The sequence below is a fragment of the Melopsittacus undulatus genome, chromosome 9 (assembly GCF_012275295.1).
Source record: "Melopsittacus undulatus isolate bMelUnd1 chromosome 9, bMelUnd1.mat.Z, whole genome shotgun sequence".
NCBI classification, from domain to species: Eukaryota; Metazoa; Chordata; class Aves; order Psittaciformes; family Psittaculidae; genus Melopsittacus; species Melopsittacus undulatus.
Genome location: NC_047535.1, coordinates 44,976,717 through 44,999,825, shown reverse-complemented (window position 1 = coordinate 44,999,825; position 23,109 = coordinate 44,976,717). Strand labels below are relative to the sequence as shown.

Genomic DNA, 23,109 nt, shown 5'->3' with positions numbered 1-23,109 from the left:
TACTTGTTCCTCAGACACCAAGGTACACTTTGAGGTGTGCAGGGAACTTGTATTGCAACAGTGCACAGTTAATGACTGAAGCTACATCTGTATTTAGGAGTGAAGCTGCGCTATGACTTAATGACAAAGTCACAATAAAAGCCTTTCATCAAATCCATATTAATTTTTAAGCATTCGGATCCAATACTGCCCAAGGAACTGACCCAAACCTGCAGCTGACTTGGCATCCTCTATGGCTACTTGACATCCATACCAGAGAATTGTGAGACTTTCAGTAAGTGTTCACCTAGAGGTTACTGAGAGCCTGAAACCTCAGATCCATCAGATACAGACCAACATGAACTTATGTCATCCCAATTATATTACTCCACAGCCATTGGATTTGTTACTTAACAGAGGAGAAAAGCAAGAAAAGAAAATGCTGTTGAAAGCTCAGAACACACTGAAATTGTGCTTAAGTAAGTTTCAGGAAAGGAACGAAGTTTCACTAAAAATATACTCCAGACTGCCACTAAAATATCCCTACACTGCTCCTTTTGTGCAACTTCTTCAAATTAATAGTGAGGATGTTGTATACAAATACTTGGGTTTATTATTTAGCACTATCTTCTAATCTCTGTCTCAAAAAGAGACAAATATAAATTGTCATTAAAAGCTCTAAAAAAAAAGCTTAAAAAAAAACCCCAAAAAACCGACCCAAAACCCAAAGACTATTTATTCTAAATACAGAATATGAATGTTTAGTGCTTCCTTAGTAGCTCTGTCATGTAAATAAAAAGGCTCAACCACCATTCCCACTGAAAAAGGCACGATATCCTCGTGCAGGACTTCACCTACTTACACTGGTCTCTCATGCCTGCTAAGAAATAACTGCAGCTGAAGAAGATGTTATGGTCGGACAAGCTTCAGCTTAAGCCCGAACAGACGAGAAGGCTGCTTCCAGAAACAAAAGCTATAGATTTCAATTGAGACCCAGCTGTTCCATCTCACTTTCATAACTTTTTCATCTGTCCAGGGAAAATAAAGGGTGAGCTTTACATGGTCTAATTAAGGCTGGTTTACATGGTCTAATTCTCTTTCAGAGACCTGCAACCTGACATTGTTTGAAACCTGTAAATCTGTTAAGAACATTGGCAAACACTAAAAACAGTCACAAAATAGGCAGTGAAAAGATTCAGCCCTGCTCATCTCACCCCAACAAACCACCACAGGGACTATCATGGGTTAAAGACAGGGATACCAAACTGAATTTTCACAGTGCAAGTCTACTGCCACATGCCTGGCATCCTGCTCTTGCTGGGGAGTGAGGAGGGGAGATAAAAAGCAGGGATCTGTCCCACTCTTCCAGGAATGCACTCCCTGAATGAAGTTAAAATTATGAAGGTATGCTTTCACTGCTGAGCCTTTGCTCAGCCTGTTCGGATTTCTTTCACTGAAGCTTTAGCTTGAATTTAACCCTTGTAGAGACACAAGACATTCCTAATCTAAACTGCGGAAAAGCATAAAATGGACAGCATATTTCAGAAGGACTGAAAATCACATTTGACAAAAATGAATCATTCACACAAAGAAAAATATTTCAGCTAACAAAATGATCCTGCTTTTAAGAATCGGACTCTGGAACAATACTGGCTTGTCCTTTGGAATGTAAAGCTAAGAGCGATAACAAGGATTTGCATCTAACATACTAAGGAAGCATAAAGAATTATATTCTCGATGCTCACACCTGTAACTAAATGAAGACCCTTCCCCTTGGTCTCGCTCTGCAGAGAGCCTCAGTGAGTTCCAGAATGAGACTTGTCACTAGCAGAGCTGGTACTTCAAAAGTGAGATTCTGTAGGGCATACAGTAATACTTTGGAATGTTAAGGTGTCGTGCCTTCCTGTCAAATAATGCCATTTAGGATTTCTAGGTATTAGAAGACATAAAAGTCTGAATACAACCTATTTAGAAGTATTCCTACCAGTACAAAATGTGCACTTGAGCCCAGACCACCACTACATCTTTCAAACTTCAGCAAGAAACACCTAATGAAAATATGATATCTAATAGAGGAATTCAAGTTGCCCATTAGCTAAGAGGTTTTGTTCTACATGCAAAAACCTTGCTCCTCATAATACTCACCCCCTGGCAAACGTTTAATGTACTCCAGAGGCAAGACAGCAATCTAACTCAAAGCCAATAGTTCAAATATCTGGAAGGCTTAACTATAACACAACATACAGCAAAGATAAACAACATTCAAACTACCAATTCTGCTACTGTGCCACTTCACAAAGAGCATCCATCAGCTGTTGCACCTTCCCTCTTCCCCCATTTCTGCTTGATTTTGAGAATTTGCAAAATACAGCTACTCTTGCAAGAAAAAATTACTTCAGACACAGAATGAAGCAGAAATCTCATTTAGTTTAAGGCTAGCTTTACTGGTTTATAATCTGCCCATTTCTAGCTCTGATGTCTGCATTTTTCCACATCAGAACAGTAATTACCTCATGTTCAAAAGTGTATTAAAACACAAAGCCAAAAACTGAAGCATTTCAGTCACTTGGTTCTCTTGCTTTGCAATATATGATTATTAGCTCTTATAAAAATAAAGTAAGAGAGATGACATCTTTCTGGCATAAATCAACTCCTATAAAATCTGGGCTGGTGATGAAATATACCATCTGCCTGTCTGTTCTTTGGTATGCTGGCCTGTGCCTTGCTGTGGTAAGTTTGCCAAAGCAGAGCCCTCATTTGACCTACCATGCCACTCAGCATCCTGCAGGATACAGTTCTGCACTGAACAGAAAGGATAACTTTGATGAAAGTTGTAGGTCTGCTTTACTTAACATTCTTCTGCACTTACCAACTTGAGCAAACTTTATTACCACTCAACTTAAAACCACCACATAACCAAGAAGTTTCCTGGATGAAAGAAATTATCAGTGGAACAACTGATTTTGTTACGGATATATAATCATAACTAACATTAACATCCATCAAGGGACAAACACTCCATTAAAGAATTCTAGTACTGTTTTCAGTATTGGCATTCCCATTTCTTCTTCCACTAAGGAACATGCTTTTCCAACTCACGCAACAAGTCACAGATGCCAAACCTGTAAGCCGTAGCGCATTCTCTCCTGTACTGCAGAAAACAATTGTGCCAACTGGCACTTCCAGTATGGAGTTCAGGGAGCACAGAAAAAAGAGCAGACAATAATTTGATTGTACCACCACCAAAATTAATTGCAAGTCACTGTCTGTCTGTGGATAAAGTCACTGTCTGTCCACCACCTGCAAGCTTGGAGCTGGCAGTCTCCAAAGATATGGAAAATATGACTGGGAAGGTGAAGACTGTTTGCTGCCTATTTGCTTTTACAACATTTCTCCAAAATGTTTTTAAATTGGATGTTTTTAACATGTTCGGTAGACTAATTACTACCTAGAAAATTAACACTAGATCATAGAATCACAGAACAGTTAGGGTTGGAAAGGACCTTCAGATCATCTAGTTCCAACCTCCCTGCCATATATTCCAAGCATTACATGAACAATTAAAATCTCATTAGAAGTATGTTAGATATCCTCCTACAGGAAGCACAGAATCATCAAAAGCTAAGATTTCCCTCAATAAAATAGGCTGCAATGGATCCTTATAGAAAACACTGAGAGAGTACACAGATCCCTATGGTAATTAATTACAGCTCTCCCATTAAGTGCGGGTTTGTCTTAAAAATATAGACCTCATTACCATCCCCTGTGCTAGTGCTGAGCAATTCACTCTGCTGCTGTTACCTGCTCCTGAGCCCTCACAAACCAGCAGAGCCCCATAACATCCACTAGGTACAGTTTCCAGCCCCCACACTCTTCCCCACACTCATTTGCAAGTCCTCCAGTTCTGGTAGCCACAGTTCCCCCATTCCTGCTTAAACATAATTCAGAGCCACAAATCCTCATAGTTTTTATTCAACTCACTGAGAAACAGCCAGCTGAGGTATAACACTTCCCAGGTAACAGAATTATGCAATGAGGTGGTTACCAAGGACTTCAGTTGATCCCTCATCTCATGATCCCTGACCCCTGCTCAGTCATGTATAATTCTCGCAGCAGATGTAAAGGTACCTGTGAGAGAGCTGTGGGTGCTTACTCTTTGATACATGGTGGCAGCAGCAGCAGATCATCACCAACAGAAGACACTAGCATCTGCAATATGTACAACCAAGTATTTTTAACTTTACTTCCCCTCTCAAGGGGTCACTTACAGGTACTACAAAATAAAAGGCACTTGTGAGTGTTCTTCCAGCAAACACCTTCTCAAAGCAATACCTTCCTGTACAAGAAAGGCTCTTTGATTACTTTCTCCAGTGAAGCACTCTACCTCTGACACCAATGTAATCAAAGCCTTACCAATGCTACTGTTAAGCTCCTTTAAAATCCATTACGTTTTCTAACCACACATTTTAAGAGAATTTCAAATGTTATCCTATCGTTCATTAGGAATTTTAGGAGCTGTCACAACATATTGACCACATATGTATGCAACAGATAACAAATTGTGTCATAAATACTTTTTAAAAAGCAGACTACAAGAATTAAACTCAATATGGTTTACATCATGCTGCTGAGATCAGCTACCAAAGTGGATGCAATATTCAAAAAGAGATCCCAGATCAAACCAGTGTCAGCTGCAAGGGTAAACTGTACTACTTTTGCAGACTCTACCAATCTTTGTTCCTGTTTCTTTGTATAACTACACAGCCTTTCAGCTGATATCACACTACACTATTCCAAATTTCACTATAACTGCACACCTTCAGCACCCACAGAGATCCCTGCATTTCCTCTCCATGTATTTCATTTGGTTACTTCAGGAATCCTTGGATGGTTTCTTAGTATTTCTTTGTACAAAACCTTGCATAGCTAGACCCAAATTTTAAATATTACCACTATATAGTAGAAATAAGATGTTAAGATTTTAAAAACAAGAAGGTGCTCTTCTCTCTTCAAAAAGAAGTAAATCAAACAGATGCTGCAATTCCAGCATGTTCAGTTTGACAGAGATGTGACAACAATGCAACTTTAAATACAGTAAGATCAGATTCTCTTTTTTTCCCCACAAAAATCAGTTCCCTCATTATTATTTTTTAAACATACATTCATATTCAAGTATACTTTAGAACAATGATTTTCAACTGGTCAACTGACCCAGATTTTCAACTTGGAGCACCCAGGTATTATATTCAGGGATCCAAAAATACTGACTAAATTGTGATGATTCTCTGGAGATTCTCCAAGAACCTGACTCTTCAGAAGCATTTGCTTCCCCTGCAGAAATGTGTGGTATTCCACAGACTGGAAACTACTACCTAAATCAGTCACTAGGACTTTACCACTCCTATTCTACTTACTCATCAGAGAATGCTGAACGTGTCTCACGTTCTTCCAGATCTCTCAAAATGTCTGAACTGGAGCTGAAAGGGAAAATAAAACAGATGTAGATTATTTCAGTCACAGAGGCTACTTAAGTCAGGGTGTTATTAAATTCAGCTATCACTACTGCAGCGACATTGGAAGAATCTGTGTGTGTAGATACATGCAGACATGTACACACACATACATATTTAACTACAAGTATGAGTTTAGCAATGTCAGTCAGACCTCTCCTCAAAGAAACCAATTCCACAGATGATTTCAGCCTGTAATTTAAATAAGAGTTTTTCACAGAATCCCAGAATCCCAAGGGTTGGAAGGGACCTCGAAAGATCATCCAGTCCAACCCCCCTGCAAGAGCAGGGAAACCTAGAGTACATCACACAGGAACTTGTCCAGGCGGGCCTTGAATATCTCCAACGTAGGAGACTCCACAACCCCTCTGGGCAACCTGTTCCAGTCCTTTCATTTAAAGTTACTGACTGAATGTTCCCAAGTGACATCCATTCAGTGTCTGTAACAATTATCTAATAAAAGAAATGTCATAAAGTACAGCAAGATAAAGCATTTTCAGAATCACATTCAGACTTTAAGATCACGACATTTGATTCATCAGATTGCAGACTTCTTAAAAATAATGGTTTTGGTTTAACTTTCTGAATACCTGATTCATAGCTAGTAAGCTTAAACAGCTTAATATTTTGACATAAGCTTTGAAACAAGATACTATTTCTCTTAAAACAAGAAAAAAATAAGTTTTGGGAAGGATAAACTGTAGGTTTGGTCACTGCAATATACATCCTCAGGTATTACACACAATTATGACAACAGAGGGTTGGAACTGGATGGCTTTAAGGGACACCTTCCACTGGAGCAGCTGCTCCAAGCCCCTGTGTCCAATCTGGCCTTGAACACTGCCAGGGGTGGGTCAGCCACAGATTCTCTGGGCACCCTGTGCCAGCGCCTCAGCACACTCACAGGGAAGAATTGTATGTGAACGATAGTGAATATAATAGAATATATGTGCAATCACAGCTGAGAGCAACCCACAAATAACAGCTACAGGCTCACACCTCAGCTGCAGATTTGGAGTGGCCTGGGAAATCTGAATTAAGTTAACATAATTCTTAGGTCAAATGTTGATAAATAACTTTTATTCCATGTTCAGGTTCCATAGCATAAACCATTGCAAAGCTCTTAAGTATATGCCAAATTGCAGGGTTGCAGAAATCAACTAACAAGTGGGAAAATGGTGTTTTCTGGAAGCTACCCTTCAAAAAGATGCCTGTCAGCTCAGTCTGTACCTCATTACAGAAATTACATCACAAAGCATTTTACACCAACAGTTGAGAGAGATTCTACTGTAAACCATGGGACAAGCAGTTAGATACCAGTTCTCTTGGATTGACTTTAAAAGGTTTTACAATCGAATGCTGTTTGTTAGAAGACAGCAGACATAAACTGTAAAAATACATTCCCCAAGTCATAATGTTATACACAGATTATATGTTTGTTCAAAACACATATTAAGGAAAACAGCCCAAAATACTCATTCTCACAGAACAGATTCCAGAGCGGCAAAGTGGAATCTTCATAATATGGATGATTGCTGAGGTTTATAAATGGCATTTCTGCCAAAAAAATAAGTATAAACAAACAACATGTCTCATACTAGAGAGGCTGTCTTTGTGTAGAAGACCCATGCAGTGATTTAGTGGGCACTTCTCAAAGGCAAAGCCACATTTCCAGTCCCTGGAAGGATGGAAGGTGAAAGCATCTCACTGCCCACTTTGGCCCCCGAACCCCTCAAAGGGTGGGCGCTATGGTTTGCTGCCCTCTTGTACCATTTCAGTACTGTCTTTGCTTTGCACTGTCCCTGTTGGAGTTACAAATCGAAAAGCAAGAACCCTTTTGTACACCACTTCCATTCCCCAGGTGCAGGACAGCAGTCCAACATCGTGGCTCTTTATCTGGTTCACAGAGTTTTGAGAACAGGAGTTCACCAAAACGCTGAATATTCATAACACACTGCATCATTAGAGAAAAGACAATAATTCCAATAGGATAAGGAATTTAAACCCCAGTGATGCTGTCAGGCAGCCGACAATGCTCAGGGTGCATTAAGAATGGTTTGGGTGCACCCTGATCATTCATGGAGAGCCCTCCGGGTACAAGAGCTCTTGCAGGCAGTCAGGTTGGCTGCTCCCTCTCAGGCAGTTTGTCGCTGTCACCCTGGGCTCTCCCAGTCACACAGACATGGTCAGTGGCTCCCAGTTCCCCAGCCTGCTGGCCAGCACATCCTGCACAGCATGTTCTCCATGCACAGGGCACTGTCCCCAGTGCCTCTCACCAGCCTGGACCTCTCCCAAAGACACAGCCAGCATGTTCTCACAGAGCATCACTTCCAGCATCTGAGGATGTCCTGTGCTGAGCTAGGATTCAGCTGTAGAGATCTCCACACCTTCAGTGTGTGGCATTACAAAACACCAGCTCCTAGGACATACCTGGAGACTGAGAATCACATGCAGACATAGTTGTTTGCTTTTCTTAAACAAGCTTTTCTTAACAAATGGCATGTAACTCTTACAGGGTGACAGGATTGTCTCATCCATTACCATTTTGTCTCCTCCTGCTGCCTGTCCATCCCCCTTGAAGAGAGATTCATCAGATGTGACTGTGGTGATAATCACAGAAACACCAACGGATTTGAAGGGTGAACAACACCAACAGATTACATTAGAAAAACCTTTCAACACATGCACATTTAGTCATAAAAATAAAAAGCAAAAAGATACCAAAAATGGACATAAGGAACTGGTGCCATATGGCGAAAATTATTTTGAACAAAACGGAATTAGAAGTTTCATGTACAATTTTAGAAACTCTGATGATTTCCTGTGAATTTTCATGAACGGCTGCACAAATCTACCAAATTGCAAGCACTGCCCAACAGAGCAGTTTTAATCTGGAAACAAAGTCACCTGAAATTAAAAGCAATGCCTGCACTTATAGGGGAAAAATGTTTCATCCTGCACCAATTACCAATACTACTGCTTCCAACAACCCGCAGAGCAGCAGGCACTGCCCAGAACCCAGCCCCACACGTGACTGCCTGCACAGAGGCGAAGAAGTTCTGGGATGCAGTCAAGGGGAAGGAAGAGGATCGCTGTATCTTCCTGAAAGCATTGGTTCAGTATGGCTACAACCTGGTAATACAATTGACTGCTAACCTGTTTTTTTTCTCTCTAAAGTCCATCAAAACCTCATTTTGGATACACAAACTGGATGCCAAGGAATGAGTTATTATATTTCTGGATCCTATTCCAATGTTCCAGTCACATTTTTTAAAAAAAAAAGAGGGGGACAACACAAGGGCCAATGTGCATGCTTTTAGTCCCCTAAAATAGAAAAGGAACAGGTCTGATGCCCGAACATGATGTACTTGCTTGTGTTATTATCATTTATTACCAACTGCGTTTGTCACAAGCAAAACAATAGAAGTGAAAAAATCTGGCTAACACTCAGAACAATAATGCGAGTTCATAATTCACGAGTGCAATTCACAGTCTATGCCTACCAAATTATTTTAAAACAGAGCACAAAATGTCCTGGAGTGAGTTACCACCTTGGCCTATATGTGTAGATGTGAATGGGCTATCGACTCATGAGCGATCAGTCCCCCAGCAAACCAAATTAACTCCTACGCTGTAATTGCCTTCAGAGATGAAGGATGTATGAACGTAACTGTGCAAAACCAAGCTGCAGGGTTATGAACTTTCCAGCTGTAGCTTGAAAGCCCTTTGTTTTGGAATTTCTTCAAACAATCCATTGTTTCAAGCCAACTACACTATGAAATAGTTTCCTGCATCTAGTCTCTCTAAATCAATTTCTTTCACAAAGACTGAGCAATTGTTTGATTTTGAGTTGAAGTGATTATATACCTGTCTTCCACATGCAGGGGAAAACAAACTGTTTGCAAATTAAAAACCAACCAACAACCAAACCTCCTTAAATATGCCAGATAGTTAAACAATTACAAAAATCATTTTCAACTAAGCAAAAGGAATTTTGACCACCAACTGAATTCACACTTTAAAAGAAAACTCCTAAGCTCTTCTTATCATTGAATGAGTAGCCCTTAAACTGAAGAAAAGTAATTAAATAAAGAAGGAACAGCTACCTCATTACAGATGTTGTTTCTATACATTTTAGCCTCCGGGGACCAAAGAGATCACAGAATTTAGAATAGTTTCATTCATTTTCTGCCCAATTCAATATCCCATAGATATTTACCTATACTGAGGCCAGACAAAGCAAAACACAACTTCAGACTTTATTCAGCCTCCAAATCAGAAACAATTTCCCACAAGAGATTTTCTGTTCTGTTCTTTACTAAAGGTCATTGTTCTATCCTAAGATTTTACTTATCAGTTCCAGATGAGTACATTTTTATAGCAAAACCATTAAAGTTCTGAAACTTAACTGCTCAGGATGCAACAGGCTGACAGAGCAGGTGACAGGGTGTGAAGAGATTTCTTTTCCTGGACTTGTTCCTGTCTCCATGTTGAGAAAGTGCAGTAACCTCCAGTGACTTGGGCAACTCCCCAACTCTGCCTCAGTTTTCTGCAGAATTAGTTTCTTCTGAGAGCTTATAGACAACCAAGAGTAATCTGTTCCTTTCCTGACCATCATTTGGATTGGACTTCCAATCCCAGCCCTTTCTTTTCATTAAGATAAAGACCACCTTAAAATAGAGAGAAAAAGGCTGACGTAAGTGTGAATAACATGTCTCGTTCTAAAAATGAAAGGAGCAAATGTCTCTTTGAATTTGTTTATTTTAAAGGCAGATTAAGTTCCTTCACGGTGACCAGACAGGGTCCTTTAATCAGCCCATGCTGCTGTGCGTTATGTATTGAGCTCTGGCACGTGCATTGTGCATTTTTTCCCTCAATGCTGACACTAGAAATGAGTTACAGTCTGTCTCATTTTATCAATGTCATTTGAAGGTGAATGCCCAGCCACAAGGAGTGAGGGAAAATGGTTTTCTCTACCTTGCAATCCTGCTTCCCCTTTGACCTGCCTGTGATAAAGAGTATGAGCTTGTTGCTGGAGTGGCTGTAAGTCCTGTCTAACATCCAAGATTAACTGTTTACTACAAAGGCTTCCCTGGCTTCCTACTACCTCTTCTTCAAACCATGCACCCCCAGTACCATTGAGCTTCATCCTCCTCTCTTTGGAAGACAGCAGGTTTACCAGCCTTGGATCTTCTCCACAATTCCCCATGGATAGCTCTTGTCTACACTGAACCCTTACAAAAGCTCCACTGTTTTTCTTGACTCTTTCTAGGCTTTCCTGGCTTCCAGTGGCCTCTGCAGCTTGAGAGTGTGCCCTTGAGGCTCTGCTTTTAGAAAAGGAAAAGATCTGCTAGATCCATCTTACCGGCTTTCCTTAGCAGTATGGCAAGTGATGTCCAAACCCCATGCCTCTAGACTAAGGACCAATGCCCGTCTGAGTACATGCCACAATATAATCACTTTTCCCCTTATGTGTCTGAGGTCATCAGCTGTTGCTGCTTGAAATGCCTTCTCCAGGACACTCTTTACCATGCCTCACAGTTCCTGGCCATTTGTTACAGCTCACATTTTTTGGAAGAAAGGTATGAATCAACAACACAGCAGATAAATATCATCATCCTTCCAGAATGGACCCATATTTGAGGCCAAAAATCAAAGATAAAACACTCTTATCTAACATCAGAATATACATCATCTCTGAGCCACAGTAATTTAAGATTTATTAAGTCAAAAACGTACTGAAAAAGGCAGTTATTCCCCTGATCAACACATTTTCATATACTTTGCTCATTTGACAGTGATGGCCAGCCTAGGGATCAGCACACTTTCTTTAGTCTCAGACTAAAGCCACTGCCAAGGAAAAGCTTGCACAGCTTTCCACCATTCCGTTCTGTCAATGGACAAACTGATGTCTACCAAGAGGTTTTCAGAGGATTGCTGCCATCCAGTGAACTGCAAACTAACTGAAGCACAGCTGCCTATTTCTACCTGTCCCTCTGCTCATGAGCTAAACCCCAAACTCTGCAAAGCACATAAATCCAATAAGTGACTAGCTAGATCCAGATCTTAGATCGTGATCAACAGCTCTTAAACTTAATGCCAAGAAGCCCCATTTACTGCAAACGAGGCCCCTTACTCAGGCATCAATCTAACCTGGCAGAGGCTGCAGGCACTCTGTGCATTCCAATGGCAGAAAAATTTATGCAAGCTGTAGATATAGCACTTCTCCACCAGGATTTCAAACTTAAATCACTGTGTTTCAGTGTACACCTCAGTATCTCAACCAAGGCCAACAGTATAGATTGTCTGCTGTTGCAAGTCCTCCACTCTAGTCATCAAGAACAAACATTTTCTTCTAACCTGAAGTTTTAAAGGAAAATAATTTAAATACCTGACTATTATCCCTATTACATAAAATGCTTTTAATAGAATATTTCCTCTACACAGTTCATTAACCAGCTTATCATTGTCCCTCTTAGCTTCTTTTCTAAGTTTCCTATTGTTTAAATAGTTGCATAAAATTTGGCTTCTGTCCCAGAAAGTAAAAGGACACAACAGGACTATTTATATGGAGCACTAAAGCTCTGTGAAAGCTTTATGTATGACATCATAGCTTTGAAAAATTATCCTTTAAAAGTCATGGTTTTGTTTTGGTGTTTATCTGTTGTGCACATTTTGCTCCCTTGGTGGGATCATCAATTTATGAAAAGACCAAACACATTTGGGTCAATACTATAATCTCTGTGCATGGCCCATATCTTTTTGCCAGCAGGTGTAAAACCTTTCACTTTCTCAATTAAAGTATCAAACCTTGAATAATAACAGTACAACAGTGATTACTGTACAATGTATGAATTTAGAACATTGACCAACTGCTCCTTAGAAAATACTGACACAAAACTGACAAAAGACAGAAGGCCTTGAGAAGAAGAGTCCCTAATTTGCTTGCAGCATTGTTTTACAGAGCAAACATTTCCAGATTTCGTTATATTCCATATACTGCCCCAAATCATTTTTTAATCCATCATAGCATCAGCCCCCCATTTAGAAATGCTCTCTTCATAAAAACACAGCAGATCTGGACTTCCAAATATAATTCACGTTTTGACATTTCAATGTGAAAAACCTTTACCCTTGTCGAAGGATATCCTCCTATTATCAGAAATAAAATACAAGCCTCAGAAAATCATTACTTGGTACAATAGCGCAATGCTACTTAAACCTTCAAAATCTAGATCATTCTTTTTTGATCTGTGCTATATTTATTTTGCTACAATTAACAAAACATTAGCCCCATGGTAACCACAGAGTGACAAAATACATCTCTTACTTGCACGCAGCTTATATGACTAAACCTACTTTCTCCAATCCCTGCAAATCCTGCCATAATTCAGGTCCATTTTGGCTGCACCAGGAATGTGCAAGCAGCACACCTGAGTACAAGCCATCATTCACCACCCAGAGGTCTGCAGTCCAGAGTCAGTCCACAGATATGGCAGAACTTGACACATCCCAAAGGGCCAAGCAAAGAGCTGGATATCGCCCAGGACATCAGATTTTTGCAGAGTAGCTATCAGGAACAGAAACAGTAAAGACGAAAACCACATTTAATTCTTTCTCCTAAGTGTCCCCCCACATCATCCCTCTCTTTTTGGAGCGGGGGTGATCCCTGTAACGTATTTCCCAGAAAACACAGGAAAACCTGGGAGTGCTCTTCAGAAAGGTACAGTGTGGAACAAGGAACAGTTGTCAGCCAAGAGGGGCCTCCCATGCATCATCTCAAGGCATCATTTGTCACTTTAACTAAGCTTTCACTGTATTATTGCTGGTTTGACCTCTTCTTGAGAAGAGTATAAAAACAGGGAGCTGGATGTAAAAGATGAGAATCTACAGTGCCTACTACCCCAAGGCACACTACAGAGCCCAACTGCCACTCAATTGAGTCTAATGCACAACTGGAAGGGTGTGGGGGGGCACATCCAACAAAAACCAATCAGCCACACACAGCACAAAGCCAAAAAACCCACCACTTCATTTAACTTCTTGAGCAGTGCAGCAGCTCTGTTTTAAGGTTAAGCAAACTGCCTTGTATGTAAAGAAAAATAAACAGAAAGCACACCACACAAAGCAGGGATGTGCATAGAGGAGGAAAGTGAAGATCCCAGAGAGATTCTGAAAACACATTTCTGTGCAGACTCTAGGCATCCTGTTCCTGTTGCACAGGAGCTGAATTTAAGAGAAAACCACAGGGAGCTACTAAGCATGTGTTTATCTTATAGAAGGCCCAAATGTCTGTGATACCTACCCACTGGTCTGTACAACTGGGGGACTCTGTATTGGATTCAAGAAGTTTATGGAAATATTTCATTTGGAGAGAGTGAATGCACAAAGAGTAGGAACAAACAACCGCCTTGAGCCAGGTGTAGCGTAAACAAATGCACACTTCCCAACAAAATCTGTCAACTCGGTTCATGAAAGCACGTTCAGATCATTAGTAACTGCCACATGCTAATACCCTCTAGCAAACTTCTTTACAGTCGCTTAGATACACTTTCATCCAGACTTTAGGTTCACATACACTGCTGTCTGCAGAAAGGAAAAGGTAAGGAATAAAAGTTTAATGTCAAAGGCCACTGGAAGAATCATAATGTCATCCACACACCACATTGGCAGTGAAACAGAGATTTAATGATACCTTGGATGAATCACAGACTGGTTTGGGTTGGAAGGGACCTTAAAGCTCATTCAGTTCCAACCCCCTGCCATGGGCAGGGACACCTTCCACCAGACCAGGTTGCTCCAAGCCCCATTCAACCTGGCCTTGAGCACTGCCAGGGATGGGGCAGCCACAGCTTCTCTGGGCACCCTGTGTGAGCGCCTCAGCACCCTCACAGAGAAGAACTTCCTTATATCTAATCTAAATCTCCCCTCTTTCAGTTCCCCCTTGTCAAAAGCCCCTGTCCAGGTTTCTTGTCAGCCTGTTTAGACGTTGGAAGCTGCTCTAAAGCCTCCCTGGAGCCTTCCCCAGGTTGAAGAAGCCCAGCTCTCTCAGTCTGTCTCCATAGCAGAGATGCTCGAGCCCTCAGCATCTTTGTGGCCTCTCTGGACTTGCTCCAACAGTTCCACATCCTTCTTCTGTTGGGGGGCACAGTGCTCCAGATGGGGTCTCACCAGAATGGAGTAGAAGGGGAGAATCATCTCCTTAGACCTGCTGATCATGCTGCTTGTGATGTGGCCCAAAACATGGTTGGTTTCTGGGGTGCAAGCACACATTGCCACATCATGTTGAGCTGCTAATCAACCAACACTCCTGAGTCTTTCTCCTGTGTGCTGCTCTCAATGAGCTAATACAATGATGAGCTAATACAAGCTGTTTCTACCACCCAGGAACTCACACTTTAAGAGTAAAACCCAAATTTTCCAAGACCCTTAGTACCAAAAGGTTAATTTGCAATTGAAAACGAAAATAAAAATTCAGTAAAATAAAGGAAGAACAGGAATACTTGCTTAAATTCAGGATGAAGAGCCAAGCTGAAGGTGTTTATTTTGTGGAACTAAAATAACAATCAGAGCTCTAGGGCAACTGCAACAGCAGGCACAGGGAGGATGAAGCAGCCCCATCTATCATCCCTGCACCTGTCAAACATGACATCTTGCACAGATCTGCACGAGCTGGGCCTGTATTAGCCCCAGGTTAGAGCTTCTGCCTGGGCTCCTGCCCACCAGCACTACACAAACCAAATGTCAAGATTCCTCAGAACTGCCTGTCAGCACCAGGCCAGCCATGACCCAAGCTGCAAACTGGAAAACTAAGGCTTCATGCATATAAAACAGATCACAGGGCCAACTTCTTCCCTTTTAAGTGAGCACTGAAGAGTTGTTTTCCCTGGCCCATTTAATTCTTCAATTGAGATCCTGAGCAGCTTCAAGTCACAGCCCAGAACAGTGCAAGCCTGCAAGCACCTTTTAAGGGGTGCATCTACCTCCCCATTCAGTTTAGGGCTTTGTTCTTGGTCCACTTTTAAAAGGGCTTCAGTATTTAAAATCAGGACGCAAGTCTCTTCAAGAGTCCAGAGCACTGGACCCTATTTTAAAAGTCATTACAGAAATAACAGTTACCTGCATCAAAGGGAAGCAAAAACTATCATTTACATGACATCCTGAGGAACCTAGATAAAGCCAGTGCATCAGTAATCTTAATATGTTTGTTATATATTAGGTAGCAAATACAATGATACAGTACGTTTCTCAATTTTACAGTAACAATTCAGGCAGAAAGACACACACAGGAAAGAGGGGAAAGGCCATGAGGAGGGGAATGACTTTATTGTTATAATGCAAGTGTGAAGCTAAGCAAAAATATAATGATACTTTGAAACTGTCACAAAGACCCTTTCTGTCTTCACATAAGTGATCTGCCCAGCCACCATACTGCTGTTTACAGACAGATGTTTAATATATGCTCTCATTTAGTTCAAGGAACTGGAAACAGGCAGCAAAACCTGATCATGTAAAGCAAAGACATTTAACATTTGGTGCTCTATAATCCCCCTGAGCTCATCTCCTCCTCCCTCTGTCTTCCTAAGCTTTCATTCACTGCTTAATATCTGCCTCTGAAATGCAGTATCTTTAATCCCCATGCTGACTGTGAGCCAAAATGAATTGAAGAAAATTTGTTTCTGTTAAACTTTGACAACTAAATTGTTCTTTTAATAAACAATGATGAAGGCAAGCACTATATTAATATTTCCAGAAAAGGGAAGAGGCACATACTACTGGTGTAATGGATGGGAAATGAAGTAATGTTACTACTAGCCCCACAGCTGTCCTTCAGTTACTTCCACTGATTATCTCCCACTTTTAAACATAGGAAATTATTTTCCTCCTAGTACTGCAGGCCTGCAAAAGGTGCCTTCTCCACTCATTGCTGTTATCAACAAGATAGCAAAATTATTTTCAAGATCAGCTTTTTTGCTTTTAGACACACATCAAAAGTCAGTTATTCTGTATTTGTTTTCAATTGCTTTTCACTTTTCCTCCAGCAGCTGGGGCCGCAGCAGCCACTACTGCAATAGGATGTTTACCTCACTCATCATTGCCATCTCTGACAATCAAGTTGATAGCAAATTATGATCCATGAAGTAAATATCTTAAACAAATACTACCTTCAAAAACTAGATAGACCTTATCAGCAGTAGCAGCTGAGTCTCCTTCCAAGAAAATTCTCTTTGAACTATCAAAAGGATACATTACTTATAAAGCCTTCCTTGATCCTTCATTCTCTGAAACCAAGTAAGGCAATTTCAGGAGGCAAATCTAAATGTATGAAGGAAGAGAAGTGAATGGCTGTCAGGACTTCAAGTTTCAGTGGCATTCTACCACAGACTGCAAACAATGGGGCATTTAAACTCTATTTCTTACAGCAATACTCCACTTAAAAAGCTATTAAAATACTTTAGGCTAGATCAATTTTTGGACCTCTCTAAATAAAACTTCAAACAGAAGGGAAGATGATGCAGTGGAAGAAAAACACCAAATGGCCTCATCATTCCACAGACATTCCACTCGGTGTTACACTATCACTCCTCTATCAAGACATGACAAAACTATTAAGTGAACTCTGAATGTATTTCAGCTCCATCCCTCAAGCAACTGAACAGCCAGAAACATAGATGAGAATGAATCAGCAACCACAGCTTAGAACCCATCCTATGAAGTAGGATACATCTATTGCTTGAGGTTACTGGCAAAGCTTTTCCATGTTTGGTCAAATCTGGTACAAACCAGGGAGAAGAGACTCTTCTTCACTAACCTGCTTGTGGATTCAGATGACAGTGAGAATGTAGGAGAGTCTGATCTCTGGCCTTCCTCCAAGGAAGGAAATTCACTTCTTTTGTCATCAGGAGTATCTGGTTTGAGTACCTGGTCTTTTCCAAGGGCAAAACCTGTGTGATGCTCTTCCCTATGTTCTACCAAGAAAAAAAGGCAGAGATTAGCAAGAATGACAAAGCAAAATGCTATTGTTTAAATTTCAGCAGCGTTTAGACAGATGTTAATAAAAAATACTTTATTATGTATGTAAATACCAACGTTCCATTCCCACCTACTTGCTTCCCAAAACTCTCAGTTTCAGAGGTTTAATTTCTTCTCCTGCATAGTAAAAAAAACCCAAATCAACAAAACCAAACCCTACCCTCTAAGAACCAGAGACTGAAACAGAAACTTTTCATTGTTATGAGCTTCAAACACAAACAAGGAGAGAAATAAAGAGTAAGGATATTTGTCACATTTCCTAAGATCAAACTGTATTTCAGAAATTAGCAAACACTTAACAAGACAGCACTGTTCGCTGCTTCTTGCTACCAGTTCACTTCATCCACTGCATGAGGGAGCTTGTTCACTTCAAAGTTTTACATGCCAAGTCAATAGTCTTGTTTTCAATACAAGAAACATTATGACTTATTTCCTTATGCACCTAAGACAGTGTCAACCTAGATTAATTGGTGTTTCCATTTTTTAATAGGAAAAGTAATTTCTAAACAACGCATCAAGCAAAACATAAAACCATTCCACTGTGCCAAGTGTTTTTACCTATAAAAAGACAGACAGTGCTCTCAAGTACCTTCTACCTCTCCAAGGAGAAAACAAACATAGACTAGGAATTATGGGATGTAAAGATAAACTGTCCTCACACCACATACACAAGTGTTTTCAAATGAGTTATTTAACTAGAAAGTTGCACCGGCCATTATAACCATACTGAGACTCCTCTCATTAATAATCCTTATTATAGCCATCCACTGAAGTGTTCTGTCCACCTTCATGAACCAAGCTATATTCCTGCTCAAGCCACTTTGACTTTTCTGCCCCTCCAGAAATTACTTTGACAGAAATGGCCAAACAGAACTGCAATTAGAGTCCAGAGGAGCTATACAATCTTTGAATCCAGCCACAGCTTGCCCTTTCCCTTCCGCTGAAATGCATAATTAAATACCAGGAGCGTATTTTCGTCTGTTGAAAACAACTGGCAGATTACAGCAAGTCAGTTGTCCACCTAATAAAACATCTCTGAAATTAACAGGTTAAAAATAGCACAGGCCCTGTGCAATAATGCAAGCCAGAAGAGCACCACTTTGTATCACAAATATTTATCAAACCCTGATGGTGCTTCCCTTAGGCAAAGCAAATCCCTATGTTAACAGTTAGAAAGACTGGAAATGAAACACTTTAAGATGATGCAAATCAGGAACTGATGATTAAAACATCACTAAAAACAGAACAAGATTTACAGAGAAGCTTAAGTTACATCATTCAATACTACAGTAGAGGGTAATGGAATCACAGAATCATAGAATCCCAAGGGTTGGAAGGGACTTTGAAAGATCATCCAGTCCAACCCCCCTGCAAGAGCAGGGTAACCTAGAGTACATCACACAGGAACTTGTCCAGGCGGGCCTTGAATATCTCCAATGTAGGAGACTCCACAACCCCCCTGGGCAACCTGTAATGGAAGATATGCATGTGTTAAAAAGAAGCACAAAACAAAACATGTATGCTTTAATTCTGTATAATTCCACTGCTTCCATGAGAACCCAAATCAAGTGGGGAAGGAATGCATGCAAAGCCTTTGCTCTTCTCAGCAGTTATGTTTCAAATGGCAAGTCATCACACTGCTGCTGGTTTTCTTCCTTTCATGTATTTTTAATTTCCCGTTTGATAAAAAGGCAATTGCTGTTAATAAGGAACATGGGGGAACAGGCTTTAGGCAGCTGCTCCTTTATGCAAAAGCCTTCTTTTATTTTGTTTTGTTTAAATGGTTTACAAACAGTCAAACCGATGCAGATATTTGGGATAAAACTAAAAACTGAAACTTCAAAGACTATTGAAAGCTCAGTGCATAAAAAACAGTGAAAGCTTTGCACATTTGTCACAACCAGAAGAGGTGGGATCACGTACGTAAGTCAACACAGTACAGGATGATACATCTGAAAAGGTTTTTTCTACCTGAGCACTCTTTTGGAAAAACTATATGGCTTTAATTCAGCTTCTCAAAGTCTGCGGTTCAGTGCATGAAGAAAAAGCTTACACAGAAGACACAAACCCTGTAACTCTTAGCAGCCAATCACTCCACAGAGCACAGCTAGAAATCATTATCTAATAATATATTGCTTCTCTCTTTGCTATAGAAGAGGAACATCATCGTAAATTATGTTAAATGAGATAAACTTCATCCTTGAGATTCTTTATTTTACCCTTCACATGGAAAGGATTATGTGTCACATCAAGGTCTGCATGAAAGGATAAAATTCATACTACCACATTGGTATTTTCACCTCTTTTTATTCCTGAGGGCTCTGCTAGAGGAGACAGCGAAGGGACAGCCAAAGATTAGTTCAGCTCAACTCAGGAGAGCAGGGATTTGTGAGAGCTGATGCAAACTAAATACCAGATTTTCCCAAGGATACAGACAACAGCTCGTACAATTCTAGGCAGCGGAATTCTCTCCAAAATCCAGTATCTTGAATAGATTAAAACTCACACGTTAGGTTGAGAAATGCTCTTCTAAATCACACATTCACAGATATATGTACACTGCCAAAGCAACCAGTACCATAAACCAAACAAGACTGAAGATGCCTATAGGGAACAAGTTAATAGCACAAGTGGATATTTATTTGATGCTGTGGGTAGCGAGTATGACAAACACACAGTGGATGTTGTCCCTGACTCATAAAGAACTGAGTAACTGCAGTTGCGCATTCCCACTTTTCACTATGTTGAAGTATAGAAACAAAAAATGAGGTGAGTTAAAGAGAGACAACATATTGTATGAACAGTCTCAAAGAGGCCAAAGTATTTTTTTCCTTGGACCTCAGCACAAATGAATACTTGTTCCAAATATCTCTGCAGCTCCCAATTACCAGCTCCCCATTATATTAGTGACACAGAAAAGCTGAAACCCAGCAAGCAAGTCCTATGATTACCTGCATTTCAAAGATGCAGATCACCACCTGCCCACTCTCAGCAACTTCAACAGTTTTGGACTGGAACCTAAGGTCCCATTTCAACCAGGTAATTAAAATAAGCACCTAAATAAAGGCCATCTATACAGATTCCACTAAAATCAAACAAATCACATATTTATTATGGGTTGTGTTTATGTACCACATTAACATCAACAGCAGTCAATTTTTTATGCCTATGATTTTTATGCATTTTTTTTCCCCCTTAAGGAGTATAGAAGAAGAATAATGGGAGGAATGAACATTCCTCTTTGGGAAAGCCCTACTCCTTAGTGTGGAACAAAGAGAGGGACTATATTAAACAACGTTACTAACCTGTGGCTGCTGGCAAGTCTTCGGCAGCAGTGACTTCTTTGTTTTGAGCACTTTCTGTTTTCCTTTTACCACTTTGCTTCCACCGATTATTTATTTGATCCACCAAAAACTTAAATTCACTTCTGTGTTTCTTTCCTGAAATGGACAAGCGAATTACTGATCATTGCCACGGCACTCTTAAGGTATGCCATAAAAGGTGAAAAGGATGTGAACAGAAATAAACACAAAACACTGAATTAAAAATGTTTTTGTTACAGCAAAGGAAAGCCAACTCATCACTCCAATATGCCCCATAGTCTATTAATGATCAAAATCTGTGTCTGTGCTTTTACAAAGTTACCCAGTCAAGAACACTTACACAGATAAAAGCTTAATTTTTGCTCAGAAGAACTCTGCTTGGTAGTCCTGTGAGGAGCCCTCTGCTAGAGAGAAAGAGCACGATCTAACTCACAACTGCTCTGTGAATGGCTTTAAAGTTGCTCTGGGGTTTTTTCCCCATTTCTGCAGTAAAACAATGTCAAAAGCTTTTGTGTCATGCTTATTACACTGTTTTGATTCAGATCCTCTAAATCACAGTTAACACTGCAAATACCCTGCACTTCTCAACCACTTCATATGTTTTAAGCAATCCTCTGGTATTCAGCCAAAGCAATGTTGTTTTTTAATCTAGATACTTCAAATTCTTTACTCAGGCTGGGAAAACACCCGGTCTCCTTAGCCAGACAATGTGGATTACCTAACCCTGGGCACCAAGGGAACATGTTGTTTTCCCTACAGAATGCCGCAACTTGTATTGAAGAAGCATATTAGACTGTTGCTACCCACTGCTAGTACAGCATGGAAGCCCACCAGTCCATACACATGGCTTTATACTGATATGTTATGGTGAAAGCAGCAAACGTGAATTTCCTTTCTTTGGGAGGACTTTCAACCAAAGCCACTCTGGCAGATTTGTCCTTTTGAGACAAATAAAATATTACAGCTAAAACCTTTAGCTTAATTTTTTGCCTACCAAAAAAGCATTCATAATGTTTTCCATGTCAGAGGCAGGTAGGCACAATGGACATCCAAAATGTCCTTGGGGCAAAGCAACAGTCAGTAGCATGAGAAGTAAGGCATGAATGGCCCTCCACACCACCTCTCACAACAGTACCCAGTAAACCAGCTCACAGAGACATCAGAGCTCCCAGTCAGAGCATTTTCCAATCCATCCTTGCAGGAAGCAGGACTCAAATGCTCCCTCCTCTGCCACCAGGCAAGGAAAGCTTCCTGGCAGCTGCAACACAGTGATGGACTAAGCAAAGAGCTCCTGAGATGAGTACACCTCATACTGTACAACCCACTGGGCACACACAGCCCGTTTTCTTTCTTTGCATACACATAACTGAAAGTCTCTGCTCTGCAGAAGCCACATGCATGCTGCCCAAGTTACACTTACAGGAAAGACTAAGGTAAACCACAGCAGAGAGGACAGGCAGAAAAGTGAACGGGAATGCTCAGGACAAATGAGAGCCAAGGGCTAGTGATGGGCAAACTGGGCCACTCCCCCCTGTCCTGCAACACTGCAGCCCATTGTACTGGGAGGGCACACACCAGCTTCATCCCCATCCCACAGGTGCCGAGAGAAAAAGTCAGCAAAGCAAATCAGCATCCCACTTGGCACGGCCAGCATTAGAAGGAGTGGACACCCCTCACTGAGCACTGCATGGAGTATGGCACATCTAACCCTGATCTATGTCCTGCTGCACTGATGGGTGGGGAGGAAAGCCAAGACAAAAATCATATCAAGTTCTGCCCCACAGAAGGAAACAGATCTAAAACTGACTCCCTTGCCCTGAGCAGCTTAAAATGACACATAAGGTCAACAAGTTCTTTAATATAAGGACAGTTCTTGTCCCAGATGCTCGTGTTTGAACTGCTGCACATTCATTACTGAATTCCTTCGGCACTTCAGTTTTTCCAGTATCACTTTTTTGTTGTTGTTTTGTGTTCTGGTGTAACTACCAAGTAAAAATGAAATGTCCTGGCAAAACAAGGCACTATTCAGATACACTGTAAATCACTGCTGTGCTGAGATGACACATCATGCACATTTCGTAAAACTACAGGCATTTCAATAATAAACCAACCACAGATATAATTACAAATATTTAAAATGCAAGATGTAAGTCAATAAGCCTCTGAATCACATGGAAAAATGAAAGATTTATAAGCAGAAAAAGCAACTTTTTTATCAAATGTAGTTCTTTTTCTGTAGATTTTTAGCTCCTTAAATAGAGGTC

General features: G+C 40.6%; 1 protein-coding gene across 1 annotated transcript in view; it reads right to left on the bottom strand.

Annotated features, from left to right (window-relative positions):
* RAD18 (RAD18 E3 ubiquitin protein ligase) overlaps positions 1-23,109 on the bottom strand; it is a 56,721-nt gene that overhangs the window by 8,077 nt on the left and 25,535 nt on the right. Inside the window, exons 10-12 of the mRNA XM_034066495.1 lie at positions 20,828-20,962; positions 17,302-17,458; positions 5,394-5,456 (exon numbers count right to left, since the gene is read on the bottom strand). Of these exons, the coding sequence (XP_033922386.1) occupies positions 5,394-5,456; positions 17,302-17,458; positions 20,828-20,962 (355 nt within the window). The remainder of the gene's footprint in view (positions 1-5,393; positions 5,457-17,301; positions 17,459-20,827; positions 20,963-23,109) is intronic.